The 19,984-nt window shown below is 37.4% G+C and overlaps 1 protein-coding gene across 1 annotated transcript in view; it reads left to right on the top strand.

Annotated features, from left to right (window-relative positions):
• The window catches only part of TBCD (tubulin folding cofactor D), a 414,951-nt gene extending 401,184 nt beyond the window's left edge, over window positions 1-13,767 (top strand). Inside the window, exons 38-40 of the mRNA XM_072640887.1 lie at window positions 7,943-8,052; window positions 11,803-11,887; window positions 13,526-13,767. Of these exons, the coding sequence (XP_072496988.1) occupies window positions 7,943-8,052; window positions 11,803-11,887; window positions 13,526-13,540 (210 nt within the window). The 3' untranslated portion in view covers window positions 13,541-13,767. The remainder of the gene's footprint in view (window positions 1-7,942; window positions 8,053-11,802; window positions 11,888-13,525) is intronic.
• The last annotated feature ends 6,217 nt before the right edge of the window (window positions 13,768-19,984 follow it).

Below are 19,984 nucleotides of genomic sequence, written 5' to 3'. Positions count from 1 at the left end.
ATACAATGACTCTTTTTTTAAAATTAACTATTAATTTTTGACGTTCATTATTTTTACATTTTGAGTTCCAAATTTTTACCCTTTTTCTAGCCCCCGCCCAACCTATTGAGAAGACTAGCTATATAATGTCAGTTATACATGTGATATTATTCAAAATACATTTAAATATTAGCCATGTTGCAAAAAAAGTGAAAAAAATTGAGCTTCATTTTGTACTCAGAATTCATTAAGTTTCTGGAGGGTAGCGTTTTACATTCTGAGATCTATAGAATTATCTTGGGTCATTGTATTGAACACATCATCTAAGTTTTGCACAGCTAATCTTCATTACAGTATTGGTGTTACTATGGACAATAATTTCCTCATTCTGTTCTCTTCCCTTTATAGGTCTTCCCAGGTTTTTTGAAAACATCCTGTTTGTCATTTCTTATAGTATTCCATCTCAATCATGTGCCACAGCTTGTTCAGCCATTCCCCAGTTAATGTGCATCAAATGACCTCAATTTTTTCTGAAAATATTAAGCATATAAAAGCCACATATAATAGAGCCACTGTGGAGAGAGGGGGTTTAATCACATTCTTTATACTGATGATTATTGTATCTGCCTTTCCTGCCCCAGACTCTCTGCTTACCTCCCATCATGCATTTCCAACTGCTTTTCAGACATCTTGAACTGCATGTCCAGTAGTCATTTTGAATAAAACATGTCCAAAACAAAACAACTTATCTTTTCCCCTAAACCTTTCCCTACTTTTCCCTTTCCTCTTACTATAGAGGATAATACCATCCTCCCGGTCCCTCAGGTTCACAACCCAGGAGTCATCCTGAAATCCCCACTGTCTCTCACTCCTCCTATCCAATCTTGCCAAGGCCTGTGAGTTTCATCTTTGCAGCATCTCTCAAATATGCCCCATTCTTTGCTCTGACACTGTGACCACTCTGCTGCAGGCCATCCACCTCACACCTGGACTATTGCAGTAGCCTGCTGATGGGTCTGCCTGCCTCAAGTCTCTCTCCACTCCAGTCTATCCTCAATTCAGCCACTAAAGTGATTTTCCCAAAACACAAGTCCAACCCACATCATCCCTCTACTCAAATAAACTCCAGTGACTTCTTCTTGCCCCGAAGATTAAATACAAAGCTCTCTGTTTGGCATTCAAAACCATTCATAGCCCAGCTCCTTCTTTCCTCCCTTTCTAGGTCTTTTTTATATACTTTATTAATGATATGTACTCTTTAATCCAGTGACACTGGCCCCCTGACTCTGGCTTCCTCTTCTTGGCTCTGGGCATTTTCTCTGATTGTCCCCTTTGTGTGTAGTGCTCTCCCTTTTCATCACTGCCTACTGGCTTCTTTCGTTTCCTTTAAACTCCAATAAAAATTCCATCTTCTACAGGAAACCTTTCCCAGACCATCTTAATTCTAGTGTTTTCCCTCTGTTAATTATGTCATGTAATTATGACATAATTATATAGCTTGTTTGTATCTATATATTTGTTAGTTGTCTCCCTCATTATATTGTGATTTCCTTGAAGACAAGGGCTATCTTTTGCCTCTTTTGATATACTCAGCATAGTGCCTGGCATATAAGTCCTTACTGCTTGGTTGATTACTACGTTGTCCATAAAATGCATATTTTAATCTAGGTAATAGATATTTTGCACCTCTTTGGTTCTTCTGGATCAGGCCAAATTAGTCCTGGCGTTTAATGTGATCAACATAATCAGAACCAGCTTTTGAACCTGATTTACAATCAGAATTTATAACAGCAATATTAAACATAGTTCTTGTGGCCATTACCTCTTTTTTAAAGACCTGAATTAGAATCTTGTTTTTGCTATGTACTTACTGTGTAACAACAAACAAATCACTCAACCTTTGCATTTCTTAGGTTTGTCTTCCGTAAAATGAGAGAGAAGAGGGTTTGGATTAGGTTATCTCTATAGTAATTTTCAGCCCTGAATTCCATGTTCTTACTCTGGCAGATGCTGATTTATGGCATGTTAATTAAAGTCTAGGGCAGCTGATAAAGTTAGAGCCACCAGCTGAGTGTCTATACATGTAAAACCTGCTAGGGCCATAACGTGGTGGATTTGAAATTGGCAAGAGAAGTGAAAACACATGTACAAAAATATTTATAGCAGCTCTTTTTGTGATGACAAAGAATTGGAAATTGAGGGGATGCCCATCAATTGAGGAATGGCTGAACAAGCTGTGGTACACAAATGTAATGGAATACTTTATAAGAAATGATGAGCAGGAGGATTTCAGAAAAACCTGGAAAGACATAGTCTTACACTCCGCTGAGTGAAGTGAGCAGAGGCAGGAGGAGAACATTGTACACAGTAATAGCAACATTATGTGATGACCCACTTTGATAGACTTGGCTCTTCTTGGTAAAACAATGATAAAAGAAAATTCCAAAGGACTCATGATGCAAAATGTTATCCACATCCAGAGAAAGAACCATGAAGTCTGAAAGTAGATCAAAGCATACTATCTTCTCTCTTCTTGTTGTTTTCTTCTTTCTCGAGGTTTTTTCCTTTTGTTCTGATTCCTCCCTCTCAACATGACTAATGTGGAAATATATTTAATATGATTGTACATGTGTAGCCTGTAAAAGATAGCATGCCATCTTGGGGAAGGGAGGAGAGGGAGGGAGAAAAAAATTTGGAACTCAAAATCTTATAAAAGTAAATGTAAATTATCTTTGCATGTAATTGGAAAAAATAAAATAATATTAAGTGGGGAGAAAAAGAGACGTGAACACAGATTATGAAGCCAAGAATGATAAACCCCAAGAACAATAAATGGTTGACAGTTGTTTTTTCTTTTTATTGCTATTAAACCAGCCTCTGTGTTCTTTCTTTAGCTTTCAAATTGTCAATTTTCATGGCAATGATAAAATAACAAGCTACAGCTTTTTAAAAGGGGCATTGTTGAGTTGAGAACATCTAATATTAAAACAAAGAATGTAAGGAGACTTTTTCTTTTCCCATTTGAGATCTTTGCTACCACATAATAATGAATGCTTTCTGGTATTAGCTGACCAAAATTACATCTCCAACTCATGGTAGCATTTTTGAACCAGAGACTGTCAGAGCTCCAAGGAGCTTTAGAAATTATTGTCTTACCTCTACATTTTACAGATGAGAAAACTGAAAACCAGAGTTTAAGAATGACTTACCTGAGGTCTCAAATAAGAACATTGGAATAATACTAGATCCAAAAGGAATCTTGGGAGTTCATGTAGTCCAACCCTTGTTCTCAGAACAGGAAGCCTGTCCAATTGATAATAAATGACTCATCCACAATGCCACAGCAAGTTAGTGGTGGTGATAAATATACAACTCAAGCCTCCTGACTTAGTCTATTGTCATTAGAGGAACAGTAATTAGTTCTGCCACAGTCACCCAGAATGTCACCTTCCTTATAACATGACTCTACATGAAGCTAGGAAATGAAGTGCAACATTTATAGTGCTTGGCTGTTTTTAAACTGGTTGGCTTCTCTTACACTAATAACATAAAAAGTTCCAACAAAGATTAAGTATGCTTGTTGAATGTGATGCCAGGTTCCAGTATATTTTATCTGAATAGACAATCACTCAAGGAGTGAAGTGTGATGTACATTTATTGTTAGTTCTTTTAGGAGGCTCCTGTTTACCCAAATACTTGCAGGCCAGGCTATCATCTCCAGACAGTAAATATGTTAAGTTTGTGGTTTCAGTGTTCAAGTTTCTCCAGCGTTTCTGTAAGGAGTCAACCTAGTGGTCACTCCGGGCTGCAGGACCTGCTCTGGACCAGGCCTCTTTCCAAGTCCCTGTCTTGGAACTGTCCCTTTTTCATAGGACCAAGTGGTCATTGTTATTGTAGACTTCACATGGAAGGGTTGCCTGGATCTTTTGAGACTCTAATTCCTTTTCTTATCCTACTCATATAAGCATTAAAAGGGAAATTTTCTTCAAAAAACATTTCTTTTGTTTTTATCTCCAAAATTTGTTTTATCTCCAAAACTTAATTCTTTGAGAAAACCAATGAGATTATTTTTTCTAATAAGGAACAATTTTCTTATTTTTTTTCATTTTAAAAAATATTTTATTTTTTCCAGTTACAAGTAAAATTTTTAATGTTCCTTTTTTAAAATTTTGAGTTCCAAATTCACTTTTTTTCCCTATCCTTTACCTATATCAAATTATACATGTGCAAGAAAGCAAAACATTTCCATATTAGTCATGTGAAAGAAAATTCAAAACAAAATAAACAAAAGAGAAAAAGGAAGTTTAAAAGAAAAGTATGCTTTGATCTGCGTTCAGACTCCACCAGTTCTTTCTCTATAGATCAGTAACCTTTTTTATCATGAGTCTTTCATTGTCTTAGCTCATTATATTGCTGAGAATAGCGAAGTTGTTCACAGTTGGTTGTTGTACAACATTGTGACAGCACTGTGTGCAGTGTTCTTCTGATACTGCTAACTTCACTTTGTTCAGGTAAATCTTTGCAGATTTTTCTGAAAGCATACTATTCATAATTTCTTATAACACTTTAGTATTCCATAGCAATCACATGCCACAATTTATTCAGCCCTTTCCCACTTGATGGACATCCCCTCAGTTTCCAATTATTTGCCAGTATAGAAAGAAATGCTATAAATATTTTTGTACATATACGTCCTTTTCCGTTTTCTTTGATCCCTTTGGGATAGAGATCTAGTAGTGGTATTTTATGCATATGTGTGTATGTATTTATATATTATCATTTATCAATTTGAGAATGATTTGTATTTTTATAAATTTATAAATATAAACGTGTATTTTATAAATTTGACTCAGTTCTATATATATTTGAGAATTGAGGCCTTTATCAAAAATACTTCTTGCAAAAATGTTTTGGGTTCTGCTTTCCTTTTAATTTTGGTTGCATTAGTTTTTTGTGTGCAAAAGCTTATTAATTTTATATAATCAAAATTATTTTACATTTTGTAATTCTATATTGTCATGATTAAAAAGTTCAAGACATAATTTCTGGGTAATTTAATCAGTTTACTAATAAGACCAGCAGGTTATTAGTAAAAGGATAGTCATTTGGCCATTTCTCTTAAACCAAATGGCGATGAGGTCATAGTTTATATGCCCTTCAAAGAGGAGGTGTTCCTGAGGGATGCCTAATCACCTCTAATTGGTTACTCAAATGGGAGGTGGGCTGTCTTGGGGTATATGACTTTGAATCAACATTTTCCCAGGACCTGTCTGAGCAAACACAGTGGGTAGGAATATACCCATCAACCTAAACTTAGAATTCTTTTATTGTCTTAATTATATCTTGGCCTGGGCAAATTTCTAAGAGAGATTTCCCACCTTCTTCCAACCTCCTCCCCTCTGTTTTCCTGTAGGACAAAATAGACTGCTATATCCCATTTAAGCATACTCCTTTTACCTGACTTAATGATAAAGTTTTTAAGAGTTACAAGCATCATCTTCCCATGTTGGAATGTAAACAGTTTAACTTGAATCCCTTATGATTTATCTTTCCTATTTGCCTTTTTATGCTTCTCGCTAGTCTTGTATTTGAAAGTCATATTCTCTGTTCAGCTCTGGTCTTTTCATCAAGAATGCTTAAAATTCTTGTATTTCATTAAATATCTCTTTGTTTTTACCTGAAGGGTTATATTCTGTCTTGCTGGGTAAATGATTTGTGGTTGTAATCCTGGCTTCTTTGCCTTCTGGAATATTATGTTCCAAGCTCTCTGGTTCTTTAGTGTAGAAGCTGCTAAATCTTATGTTATCCTGACTGTGGCTCCATTATATTTAAATTGTTTCTTTTGAATTTCTTGCAATATATTCTCCTTTTGCTAAGAGTTCTGGAATTTGTCTATAATATTTCAGGGAATTTTCATTTTGGGACTTTTTTTAAGAGGTGATGGATAGATTCTATCAATTTCTATTTTATCCTCTGGTTTTAGGATATCAGGGCAGTTTTCTTTGAAGATTTCTTGAAATATGATATCCATGCTTTATTTTTTTTAAATCATGGCTTTCAGGTAGTCCAATAATTCTAAAATTATCTGTCCTTGGTCTATTTACCAGATTATTTTTCCAGTGAGATATTTCACATTTTGTTCCATTTTTTATTCATTTGATTTTGTTTTATTGTTTCTTGATGTCTCATGGAGCCATTAACTTCATTTAACTAATTCTACTCTTTAAATTTCCTCAGTGAGCTTTCATACCTCTTTTTCCATTTGACCAATCCTATATTTTAAGAAATTCTTCCCTTCATTGGATTTTTGTGCCTTTTTTAACATTTGAGCTATTCTGTTTTTTAAGGTGTTTTTCTCTTCAGGATTTTATTATGTGCCTCCTTTACCCAGCTGTTGACTTTTTAAAAATATTTGAATAATGTTATTTTCCCCACAATTACATGTAACAGTTTTGTTTTCTTTTTAAGTTTCAGTTCCAAATTTTGTTCCTCCTTCCCCTCCCCTCTCTTTGAGATAGCAAAGCAATCTGATATAGGATATACATGTACATTCATGTAAAACATTTTCAAATTAGTAGTCATTTTGTGCAAGAAGTCTCAAATAAAAAGAAACAAAGTGAAATATAATATGCTTCTATCTGTATTCAGACAACATCAGTTCTTTCTCTGGAGGCAGACTGCATGTTTCATCATGAGTCCCATCAGATTATCTTAGATCATTATGTTGCTAAGACCAGCCAAAGTCATTCACAGTGTTGTTGTTCATTATTGCTGTTACTGAGTACAACGTTATCCTGGTTCACTTCACTTCATGTGCACATGCAGAGGGGCTGTGCCGTGCCAAGCACTCTGTTCCTGCACCTATCCTTCTACATAAATCTGTACCTTCAATATAAATGTGGAGTAGGTAGAGGGTAGCTTTAGAGAAAAAGTTTTAGCTTTAGCACCTGTGTGCTAAAACACTTACAAGATGTAGTGGTGTATAAACTAAATTTTTTTAAAAGCCAGAAACTCTACAAGATTGAAGTTAGTAGGGAGAGCATTCCAGCCAGCACAGAAGCACAGAAACAGGCTATGGAACATCTTGTGTGAGGAAGAGCAAGTAGGTGGTATGACTAAACTGTACATGGAAGAGAATAATGTTCATCTGATAAGTTGGGCTCCTTGAGATCCTTTATTTCCACTACATCTGCTCTATAGTAAGTGTGAACTTTTCACAGCATAAGATCCAGCTATCATTTGCTGACCCTATGATATCAATCCTTATATACCTAATCTCCAGATTACTGGGGATTTTTTGCTGTAATAAAAATAAAACAACCAACTCTTTCCTTGCTCATAAGATTGTTGGGAAAAGACAGATATGCTTAGCATATAGTAGTGATGCCTCTCAACTTGGCAGTATTCTGGATTTCCCACTTAGAAGCATCAGCTTCTCCTACTAAATTGGACATTCTCAGCCTTTCCACCAACAACCAGTCTCAGATACTGGCTAGTGGTATTTAGAGGATTGAGATTTGTGGGAAATTAATGTGATGACACCATACCTTCCACCCCCAATCATCCCCTAGCTAATTATTACATCAATCTGTCTCTGTGCCTATGGAGCTACATGCACTGCTGGCTGGACTCTGCACAGCCCAAAGTGGATAGTGTTGGTGGTAGTTGCAAGGCACTACTATTACCTCAGTTCTGAATGCCTCTTTGGGCTTGTTAGCTGTTTCATGTTGGAGACAAGTTGGAAGCAGAAAAGGCTACCATCAGATCATCTGCAAGTACAAATGCTCACTTATAATTGTAAAAACGGCTATCTAAAGTAAGGTAGGAACCTGACTACTGTCAATGGTAGATTTTGTGCACATTATTTGTAACGAGCTATGTTCATGAACATAGAAATAGAACAGTGAGATAGCTCAGTGCCTTTGTCTACTACTAATGCCCTCAACTTGATTTTCTTTCCTAGATCAGGAAGACAACTGCCAGTCAGGTTTATGAAATGGTGTTAACCTATAGTGATATCGTTGATCCAGCTATCTTTGATGAAGTTATGACTATACTCAGTGACACTGCATGGTAAGTTAATTCATTATTAGAAATAAGACTACTCGGAAATCACTTATGGTTTCCAAACAAGCTGGGGAACTGCTTCTTAGTCTTTGTTATCAAAGGTGAAGAAATGGTATATAGGAAAAAGGAAGAGGAACAAGCATTTATTAAGTGCACATTATAATGTGTCATGCACTTTACAAATATTTTCTCATTTGAACCTCACAGCCACACTGTGAAGTAGATAACATCCCCAGTCAGAGGTTAAGTGATTGATCCAGAGTTAGATAACTATAACACAACTGAGGCCAAATTTGAACTCATGTCTTCCTGACTCCAGTTCCAGTATTCTGTCCACCATGCCATCTGGTTGCCTAATTTATCATCCTGTGAGTTCCTATATTGCCAAGCCAAAATTTTGTTAGGATATTAGTTCTTTTCGTAAAAGCTCATGAATTGTGGAATTGCCATAAGTTCCAATAAAATCTTCCTCTTTTGTCCATGATGTCTTTAAAGTAACTTGAGTTTTTCTAACAAAAAAAAAAAGGGACAGCTTCTTCAGAAATCTCCATAAGATACAAAATGGAACTCTCAGGGCTTGACAATGCTGAGGATTGGGGCTAGAAGGCTGAAACATAAGAGAAGAGCTTTAGAATTCCTTTTCCCTTCCACTACCCTGGCTTCTGAGAAATGTAAAAATTGTCTTTCCAAGCTCATACTTAGAAGAAAATGATTTAGTATTTTGTATCTCATTCCTTATGGACAGTATGTCCTGGAACAGGGGTGGGGAACATGTGACCTTTTGACTGAGTCCAAGTTTTACAGAACAAATCCTTTTATTAGGGGAATTTGTCCTGTGAACCTTGGGTCCGGTCAAAGAGCTGCACTTGAGCACCTAGAGGGGGCACGTGTGACCTTGAGGCTGCAAGTTCCCCACCCCTGTCCTAGAATATTTCTTATCTTACTAGGTTTTTTTATGGATAGAACTCTATCTTCTATTTCATTGTGATGAAAGTTCTATAACAGAACTGCAGTAAGACTGAATTAGCTGGTAAGGAATGATTAGAAGGTTTAGTGAGGCTTTTGCCTCTTCAATATCAAACACTATGTGGGACTGAGGGGAACATGTCAGGCATGGTATATAGCCATTACAAAGGCATAGAGATATGTGCATGAGAAACAGTAAATGGGCTAGTGGGGCGTAACCATAGAATGTGTAGAGAGGAGTAAAATGTAAGAAGCCTGGCAAGATAGTAAGGAATGAAGTTGTAAGAGTTTTAAGTGCCAAACAGAGGAGTTTGTATTTGATCTCAGAGTTTACTGAGTAGGAGAGTGGCATGGTCGGGGAAAATCACTTGCAGCTGTGTCAGGGATAGAATGAGTGAGGAGAGCTATGAGGCAGGGAATCCAAGAAGGAGACTGTTGTAACCATCCAGATAAGTTGATGAGAGCCAGAACTAAGGTAGTTGTGGTGTGTATAGGGAGAATGGGAGCCCTGTGGGGTTGGGAGATGCTGTGAAGGCAGAATAAGATTTGGTAAATAATTAGATACATGGATGAATGAAGTGAGCAGCTCAAGTTCCAAGGGAGGTAATCACTGAGGTTTTGAACGTGGATGTGACTGGGAGAATGGTGGTGTCCTGTTTAATAACAGGAAAGTTAAAAAGAGGGGTGGATTTTGGAGAAGAAATAATGAATTTTGCTTTGGACCTTGTGAGTTTGAGATGCCTCTGGGACATCTAGTTTGAAATAATTTGAGACTGTAGCTAAAGAAGAAAAGAAGAGAATAGTCCCACAAGAAGTCCAGATTCTGTATTGGCTATAGGTATTATAAAAGTACCTAGAAGAAATGAAATGAGATTTAAAGTGAAGAGAAACCTTTAATAAAATGTATGCTTTCCAGTCTTTCATGGTGAAAAGACCAGAACTGAGTAGACACTTTGAAATGGAAACACAAGAGACAAAAGAAACTTAGAAAGGTGCACACATTTGATGAGTTGGAATGGATTATGGGAAGGAATTTTTACCTGATAATAGTAAGAAAACATTTATTTTCTCAAAGCCTTGTTTTCTTCAAGGATTGCAGATAAAGGGCAAATATGTCAGACAGCCAGGGGATAGTTTGGTTTGGTTTTGATTGTCAGAAAATAAAAATGTGAAGGATAAGTGACCATACTGGGAAAGAAAGAAGAGATTGAGAGGGAGATCACCATCACATAACAGAGCTGCATTAGATGAATACTATTTAATCTTAGAACAAGGCATATATATGGGTATGCCATAAACCTCACTTTCACCTGACCTGGACAAAGAAAAATTGAAAACAAGCACACGCACGCACACACACACACACACACACACACACACAAATGCGGTATAGAAATATATTAAACTTAAATCCATCATCAAAGTACAGACAACAAATAATCATAGTTTAAAAGAACAGAAAACTTGAAAAAAAATTGGCCAGGCAGTGAAAATGCCCAGGAGGGAAAGGAAGGTAGGAAGAATATGGATAAATTTACCAGTTCCCATTAGCTCCCTAGGAAATACGATCTATAGCCAGTCAGGCGAGTTGTGAGCAAAGAGATTTCTTTCTCTCTAAGCATATCAGTGAAACAATGCCTTTCATTACGTGCTCACGATTATAATCATTCCAGAATAGCGTTGTCCTTTTCTTAGGACTGGCTGCCGTGCTTTAATGTGGCTTCCTGATCCCTACTCCACTCTCAACAGAGTGCTCGTGTTCTCTGTCCTTTGGGATTCTCTGCTCTCTCAAAATGTTAGCCTCCTTTTTAGGCTGGGAAATCTAGATTTCCTAGGAGCTTATGTGACTGATACAACACTTCACATAATACATTTCTCCTCTTTGGGCCTTAGTTTTGTGCTCTGTAAATTGAAGGAGGTCCCTTTTAGCATAAATGTTCTATAATTCTAGATGGAGACTTTGGCTTTGGCTTTTGAACAAGTCCATTCATTCTCATAGAATCCAAATAAAGAATTTCATGTTGAAATAAAACTTGCACATTTGGAAAATCGAAGAGATCCTATTGATATGATATTATGGAAATTTCTGACCTGGAAAAGGGACCTTAGAGATCATCTAGCCAAATTTCACATTAGCCCCATGAATAAAAACAACCCTGAAGAGGAAGGGGACGGGAAGCAAGGTTAGGCCTTATGTTCAGGGAACTTACGATCTAAGTCAGACATGCTGATATTCATTTACTTGTAATAATAAAAATAATACCTAGAATTTATATGGCACTTTAAAGTTTGTAAAGCACTTTTTCAAGCATCTGTTTTTATCTTCACAACAACTCTGAGAAGTAGATGTTATTATTATCCCCATTTTATAGCTGAGGAAACTATGGCAGACAAAGACTTGCCTAGGATCACACAGCCAGTAAATTTCTGAATCTGAGTTTGAACTCAGATTTTCCTGGCTCCAGGCTGTACAAAGCAGACGGTCACTACCGTTAGGCTATAAAGAACTTGAATCTCTTCTAGCACAAAAAAGGATTTTTGAACTTTCCCTTTCTTCCTTTTCTCCTACAAAATATCCTAAGTATTTTCTTCTCTACTTCCTGCAATTTTGAAAAGAAAAATACCTTTTCATGTTGACTGGTAAAGGGGGATGCGGGTAGCCAGTAAATCAGAAACAGTAATAAACTGAAGTACTTTTTTACATCTGTAAGTAGTCAGTAGTCTTATTTCAGATGTCTCATTTGGTGTCCCTTTAGGGTCTGATGATTCCTTTCTCACTTCTCCTTTCAGGGACACTGAATTACAGTTTGTAAGAGGGCAGCGGAACTATCTGTGTGACCTTCTGCAAGTACCCAAGCCACAGCTAGTCTCCAAGGTAACGCCAAGGCTCGTGCTAATATATTTGTTTTCATAAAAAACTAATTTAATATAAAATTATGCATAATTTTGCTTAAAATGTTCAGTTTCTACATGGTCATGAAGTGTGTTTCTTGAGATGGCTCTATATAATATAAAGCATATTATTAGTAACACAGGTGATATTGCCAAAAATCAGTTTCTGTAACTTATAACATCACATTAGAGTTGTTGAAAACATTCTAGATTTCCTGGTTTAATACTCTATTTACCTAGAAAAGCAAGCATAATATAATGTTGGACAAATGACTGTCTATTTTTATAGAAAAAGAGTAAGTCATGTGACTTTAGGGAGGAAGGGTGGATGGTCATGGTTTGCAGGGAGTCTGATGATTCTAAAATTATCCTTGTCAGCTATTTTTTGATAGTAGATACCTAGATTTTCTTCTTCTAAAATTATTTTTAAAAATTATTTTATTCAGTTCTATTAAACTTTGTGATTTTTTATATTGCATTCATTTTTACTAGAATTTTTATTAAAATTTTTGCATTGGTATTTATTAGTAATATTAACCTGTAGTTCTCTTTCTTTGATTTACCTCTCTTTCACATTTTAGAATAAGTTATTTTTACCTTTAATTCTTTAAATATTTGGAATAATTCACATATGGATCCATGAAATTTTGTTTTTTCTTTTGTCTTTTATGGTTTACTCAGGTTTATTTTTTGAGAATGAATTTTTTTTTGTTTGAGATTTCACTCTTACCAGATTCTGTACTTTTTTGGATAGATTCTCCATAATATTTTTAAAATTTTTTCATGCCATTGATTCCTGATTAGTCATTGAGAATTTTGATTGATCTAGTTTTATTCCTGTTAACTTCTCATAATCATTTTATTTCTCTTGAACCACTTTTGATTTCCTATTTTTCCATGTTTTGTAGAATTCTGTGAGGATTCTTTTTTTCACTGAGAATTTTCATTTTCCTTCATATTATATAAAACTTCTTAATTGTGTTATGTATGATCCCTTGGAATTTTTACTCTTTTCTGCTTTTATGGGTCTCTATTGGCTTATCTGCTTAGGAGCTAATCATGTTCCCTGCCTTCCTCTATTGGACTTTTGTTCTTTTGTCCTTTTCATGTATTCCCAATATTTTCTTTCCCTCCTCGCCCTTTTGCCTCTCTCCCCCTTCCACTACTGCACAATATTGGACACAGTACTCTGGACAGTGTCTCACTCATCTCTGATCCCACTGCCCTTTAATGCAGTTAGCTTAAATGCTAACTTTAAAAAGTTAGCTTGTTGACTGTCATTATCACAGTGTTGATTCACTGAGCCTGCAATTTCAATGAAAGTATTAGAATTTTTTTTTTTTAGTGAACTAAATGACTTTTAGTCATTCTAAAGGCAGATTTAGACTTGATCTAAGAGAATCTTATTTGCTATTAAAGTAATGCAAAAGTGTAGTGACCTGATCTGGGAGATGATGGATTTCTCTTCATTGTAGTTCTTCAAAGGTTAGATGACCTTTTTTTGGTATGCTGTAGAGAAGAGTCTTATTCCAAATACTGGTTGAATTAGATGGCCTTAAGTGTACCTTCCAACCTTGAGATTCTGCAACTCTGACTTTTAATTGTCTTGTCCTTTCTGCAGCTGCCCACTCACTGAAGCCACATTCCTGCAGACTTTGAGAACAACCCTGTTTCTGTAACAGGAGAAACAGCAGTGCTATTGTTCCAGAGTGAAGGGGGAGGTTTGTTTCTTGTAAGCTAAAAAGAACATAATTCAATATGAAACTGTCAAATCAAGGGCCCCTCCCCCAGAAATTTCCTAAGAGATGAAATATGCTAATGGCGTGTCTCTGTACATTTAGAATAAATATAAAGAAGGCCGTTTGTTTTGTTTATTGTTCAGTTGTTGAAATTCAGTGTCTATAACCACAAGATGGCAGTTTATCCCCATGGTCACTTCACTAAGTTCAGGTGCATTGACAGTGTTGACGAATGCTTTCCTTTTACTGAGAACTGAGCAAGACTCCTATAAAAATCAGACTTGTGTTGATGTTTATTATTCATGATATATGAGGGAGACAAAGGGTGCTGAGAAAAGGAAACTTCTTTCTAGTCTTATGACTGACACAGCACATTGGGGTTGGAGTGCTGCCCAGGCACTGAAATTCAAACTACAAGCTGCTTTTATTGACCTAAGTGAAGCAATTGGCATATTAGGTGGGACAGTCCTCATTAGACATTTCAAGGTGGGAGGTGGGATTAGTGTCACCTCAGCCCCTCCCCTATTACCTCCATGGGAGATGGGATTAGCTTTGAGATGAGATCAGTCCTTTGGATTAGTCCTAAAGATACTACCTTTTTCTACTAACTGGCAAGCATTGTTCCCACAAGGTAAAGCAAGGTTAAAACACGGGAGTCTCTCAGACTAAATTCTACCCCAGTGGCTGACCTTGTATCATACCAAGTTCATACCAATCATGGGAATGAAGGAGTAGATGAAAAGCATTTATCAAACGTTAAGTGCAGGGAGCAGGAATACTGCCCCTGCTCCCCAGATTACATTCCAATAAACACATATAAGGAGGGGTGGCCAACAGGTATCCTTTCTAGAAACAATGAATCAGGCAGAGACAGACTGGAGGAGAGGAAAATAGCAAGGAGAGTACAGAGCCAAATGGCTTTAGTTCCACTGCAGCAGAATGTGGCAGGAGGTGGAGATGGTGTCTAAAGGGTGGATGGCCCGAGGATGAAACCAATGACCGATATGTAGAATCAGAGCAGGCCTGCACAACCTACAGCCTGCCAGGGGATTTCAGGTGGCCAGTAAAAAATGTAGAGGATGCTTGCCTCTAGGTCCCCCACCAAAATCCTTTGGAAGGTTGAAGGTTGTACAGGCCTGACCTAAAGCAGTGATTCACCCTTCCCAGAGGGACACAACACGTATGCATTAAGAATGCACCTTTTCCAGAAACACTGGTAATACTGATTTTGATTAGTTCCAGACAGTGGAGGGAGGCATGTGGTAGTGCATGCCTATGCATGCCAGGAAGATTACATTACAGGTTTCTGCCAAGGTGTAGCTGTAGTGTGCTCTCAAACAATCAGCAACGCCCAAGCTGGGGCAGGAATAAGCCATTTTCAATTTAGAACAGCAGTTTCCCCATTATTTTGGATCTAAGACTAAGATGGTTGTTCAGTATGGTGGTATTGGAGCTACCAGCATTCCTACTGGGTTTCTCATTTGCCAATACAGAAGGGCAAAAAAATACCCTCCCCCCTGCCAAAGAAAAAAATCTGTAAAGGATACTATTGTTCAAAGAAACCTCGATTAGGGCCTCACCCTAATCAATTTCTGCAAACTTAGAAAGTAAGACAAGGCATTTATCAACACACCAGGGCAAAACATGTTGGTTAATGAGTACCAGTTCTAGCTGTGCCCTGTTTTTATAAACAAGAGTAAGCATTTTCTATATAAGGACAAAGTATTTTGATTGGATCACACAATCCTGAGGAGGTGGGGTTAGTGCTCCAGCCTCAGCTCTTCCCTAAGTATTTTGATTGGTCTATGGTGATTCAAATGAAGAGATAGAGTCAGCAAGTATGCATTATCTTAGGCAGCTCCTGCCACATATTCAAGGTTAAAAACAAAGTTTTAAAATGGAGTCCCTGGACTGACTTTGCCTTGACTTTACTTATAGCACTTTTACTTTACAGCACTGACTGACTTAGCTGACTTTCTCTCACAATCCTGTGTTTGGTGACCACCATAATCATGATCCATCGCTAAATCAAACCTATGCCTATCAACTGCATCACCCTAATCTCTATTGGTTGTTATTTGGGAGTCAGTTTGGGAATAATTTCTTTGTACCAAGGGAGGCATTTTAAACACAAGCAACACACAATCACTGGTGGCCAAGACACTCAATGTCGGGGATATCCTTTCTTGTACAGTTAGCCAGAGTAATAATGACATTATTTTGGAGAGCTTCAAACTTCCCCTTGACTTCCACCCTGAGGAATGTCAAAAAGTTAACATTATCACATAAATCGTTTTTGTAAGATTAATATAAACAGGAAACTTTAAATTGACCAAAAATTGCAGGAGGAATGGATCTGATCCCCAAAAATGAATAAAAGGAATTAGGGCATACCTCTCTTCCAGGCAAACAAACGCCACAAAACAAAAAAGCTAAAGTAATACAATAATGATTATCAATCTTAAATAACATCAAGTCCCAAGGTCCATTTAATCTGTACATTTCATCTTGTTTTCCAGATGTCCTGTGTAATCATCTGGTCCCTGGAAAATATTTTCTCTCAGGTATTCTGAAATAGACCTTGTTCTCAGGGAGCGCTGAAGGGGGCTTCTCCTAGAAGATCTGCTTCTCTGGGTCCAGATCACTGGCAGAGATTCAATACAAGATTCAGTACTTGTACAATTTAGTACAGCCTCCTCAATTTACTTTTCCAGTAACTAGTTCATGTGGTGAAAACCCTCTTAAACCCTATTAACCACAGAGCTGTAAGAACTATAAGAGAAATAAATTAAGAGCCTATAATTCACCTGAAACTCCAGAGAATTTCAATTTTTTACATACCACTTTTTCTTTCTATCTGTACATAAACCCTTATATGTACAATGCCATCAAAAGGGTAAAGGAAGAATCTTTTAAAAGAAAAAGAAAATCCCTGAAGGACTGTCTTTATAAGATGAGGCCTTCTGTCTCTTAATATTATCAGAAAGGGAATTCAAAACGGGGGAAAGATATGATTTAAAATTCTTTGTAATTATTAATGCAATTTTATATGTAAAAACCTTAATTTAGTTTTGAGAACTTATTACAATAACATCCTCAAGGCCTGTATATCCTACTAGCAACATTTGGAAGCCTCTGTGTGTGTGTGTGTACATATAAGTAAATAGATAAATATATAGAAATAGATATCAATAGATAGATAGATACATATTCTATAGATAGATATGAATATAGATATATTCTAGTTCTTAGAGAAAGTCTAATCTTGTTTCTCAAAGTTTATTGCCTCATTATTTTAAAAAAATTCTTATTCCCCTTTTTGATTTACATATATATATATATATGTCTGTATAATGTTCATATAATATGTATTTATATAAAAACACTACAGTTCATCTGCTTTGATTCTATAAATTTGCTAGGAGAGGAGAGGAAAGGAAAAGAAGGCCATGATTATGAAGATATCAAAAATGTCCCCTTATGGACAAAGACTGATTTGACATAAACCCTTTGGTCTGATTTCACATGTGAGTCATGTAATCAAGTTCCACATTATTCACAGGTCATCAAAAGCCAGGCTTAAAATTAAGCAGGTAGGAAAATTTCTTGTTCAAAAAACGAAACAGCACAATAGAGAAACTGAAGATCCTGCTATCGCCTACGCAAGGTCATCCACTCAACTTTCCCAGGCAGAAACATCCCACTGTAGCAGTTCGGAGATCACACTCCCTCTGCATAGCACAACATTTCCCTTGAATGTATAATCATAATCTGGAGCTTCACATATATAGTTAATACATTCACTCGAGATCCAAGAAAAATTCTGGCCACTGTAAAGCTCCAATATTATACTGTGTATTAATCCTGAAGGCAAAACTAAAATCTTTGACTCAAAGGTCTATTGATACTAAGATACACAGTATTTATTAACAGATATAATTTCATAATTTTCATAAGTGATAGTCAAATAATCTCAGATGAAACTTATGCTGTAAGCAAACATATAAATTACCCACTCTGACCAGGAGTGGTCCTATTTCTCAAAATTCATGACAGTTATCCCTTCTATATTTTGTGACCTTCCCCATCATGGTTTCAATATATTATGGGTTGGCATAAGAAATTAGATGGACATTTTGGGGGAGTTTTGCAGAAGCTGAAGATGACATGCGAAGAAGACAAGCAAATGACACAGAATACTTTTACAAATTCAGAAATGCATAAAATATATGTATAGTATTGCATAATAAGAACATTTATTCATACACCAAGATAACACATGTTGTGAACAGGAATCAGTTCTAGCTGTTCCCTGCTTCTCTTGATGGTAGTAAGCATCATCCCTGTAAGAAGAAAGGGACCACACAATCAAACCTCAGCTCCTCCATGAGTATTCTGAGTGGTCCATGACTGATATGAGGAGATGAGGTTGGTTGAGCATGTGCTCTGCTATTTTGGGCACCTGCCTACCATGTTTTCAAGGTTAAAAACAAGGTTTTAAAATAGAGTCCTGGAGGAGCCAAGATGGCGGAGTAGAAAGATATACATATGCTAGCTCCAGACCCACAGCCCATAAAATATCTGTAAAGAAGAACTCCCAACAAATTCTGGAGCAGCAGAAGCCACAGAACAACAGAGCAGAGGAGATTTCTGTTCCAGAAAGACCTGAAAAACTGACCCGAAAGGTCTGTCACACACCGGACCCGGAGCAGAGCCCATCCCTGCCTTGGCCGCATGGCACTGAGAGAAGTAGATCCAAGCTGGCTTCAGGGACAGAATCTTCAGCGGCCACACAGGTCCCTCCATCCACAGGTGCCAAAGGTAGGCGGGAGGGTCTTTTCGGCTCATGGAGAGGGGAGCAGGAGTCCCCATGACTCAGGCCCCCTCGGGAGGCAGCAGCAGAGGTGGCAGTGGAGGCGGCAGCAGAGGCGGCAGCGGACTGGGGCTCCCAAAGCAGGCAGGAGCTTGGATCCATTGTTGAAGGTCTCTGCATAAACCCCCTGAAGGAACTGAGTCCGGTGAGGCAGCCCTGCCCCTACCTGAGCAGCTGAACTTAATCTCACACTGAATAGCAGCCCTGCCCCGCCAAAGCCCTGAGGCTGGGGAGCAGCATTTGAATCTCAGACCCCAAGCACTGGCTGGGAGGATCTGGAGGCATGGTGGGGGTGGAGAGAACACTCACAAGTCAAGTCACTGGCTGGGAAAATGCCCAAAAAAAGGGGGGAAAAAATAAGACCATAGACGGTTACTTTCTTGGTGAACAGATATCTCCTCCCATCCTTTCTGATGAGGAAGAACAATGCTTACCATCAGGGAAAGACATAGAAATCAAGACTTCTGTATCCCAAACATCCAAAATAAATATTCAGTGGGGTCAGGCCATGGAAGAGCTCAAAAAGGATTTTGAAAATCAAGTTAGAGAGGTGGAGGAAAAACTGGGAAGAGAAATGAGAGAGATGCAAGAAAAGCATGAAAAGCGGGTCAACACCTTGCCAAAGGAGACCCAAAAAAATGCTGACGAAAATAACACCTTGAAAAATAGGGTAACTCAATTGGCAAAAGAGGTTCAAAAAGCCAATGAGGAGAAGAATGCTTTCAAAAGCAGAATTAGCCAAATGGAAAAGGAAGTTCAAAAGCTCACTGAAGAAAATAGTTCTTTCAAAATTAGAATGGAACAGATGGAGGCTAATGACTTTAGGAGAAACCAAGAAATCACAAAACAAAACCAAAAGAATGAAGAATGGAAGATAATGTGAAATATCTCATTGGAAAAACAACTGACCTGGAAAATAGATCCAGGAGAGACAATTTAAAAATTATGGGTCTACCTGAAAGCCATGATCAAAAAAAGAGCCTAGACATCATCTTTCATGAAATTATCAAGGAAAACTGCCCTGAGATTCTAGAACCAGAGGGCAAAATAAGTATTGAAAGAGTCCACTGATCACCACCGGAAAGAGATCCAAAAAGAGAAACTCCTAGGAACATTGTGGCCAAATTCCAGAGTTCCCTGGTCAAGGAGAAAATATTGCAAGCAGCTAGAAAGAAAAAATTCAAGTATTGTGGAAATACAATCAGGATAACACAAGATCTAGCAGCTTCTACATTAAGGGATAGAAGGGAGTGGAATATCATATTCCAGAAATCAAAGGAACTAGGACTAAAACCAAGAATCACCTACCCAGCAAACCTGAGTATAATACTTCAGGGGAAAAAATGGTCTTTCAACGAAATAGAGGACTTTCAAGCATTCTTGATGAAAAGACCAGAGCTGAAAAGAAAATTTGACTTTCAAACACAAGAATGAAGAGAAGCATGAAAAGGTAAACAGCAAAGAGAAG

The sequence above is a fragment of the Notamacropus eugenii genome, chromosome 2, assembly GCF_028372415.1.
Source record: "Notamacropus eugenii isolate mMacEug1 chromosome 2, mMacEug1.pri_v2, whole genome shotgun sequence".
Lineage (NCBI taxonomy): Eukaryota > Metazoa > Chordata > Mammalia > Diprotodontia > Macropodidae > Notamacropus > Notamacropus eugenii.
Note: the sequence above shows the minus strand (reverse complement) of the source record. Positions and strands in the feature narration are given on the sequence as shown.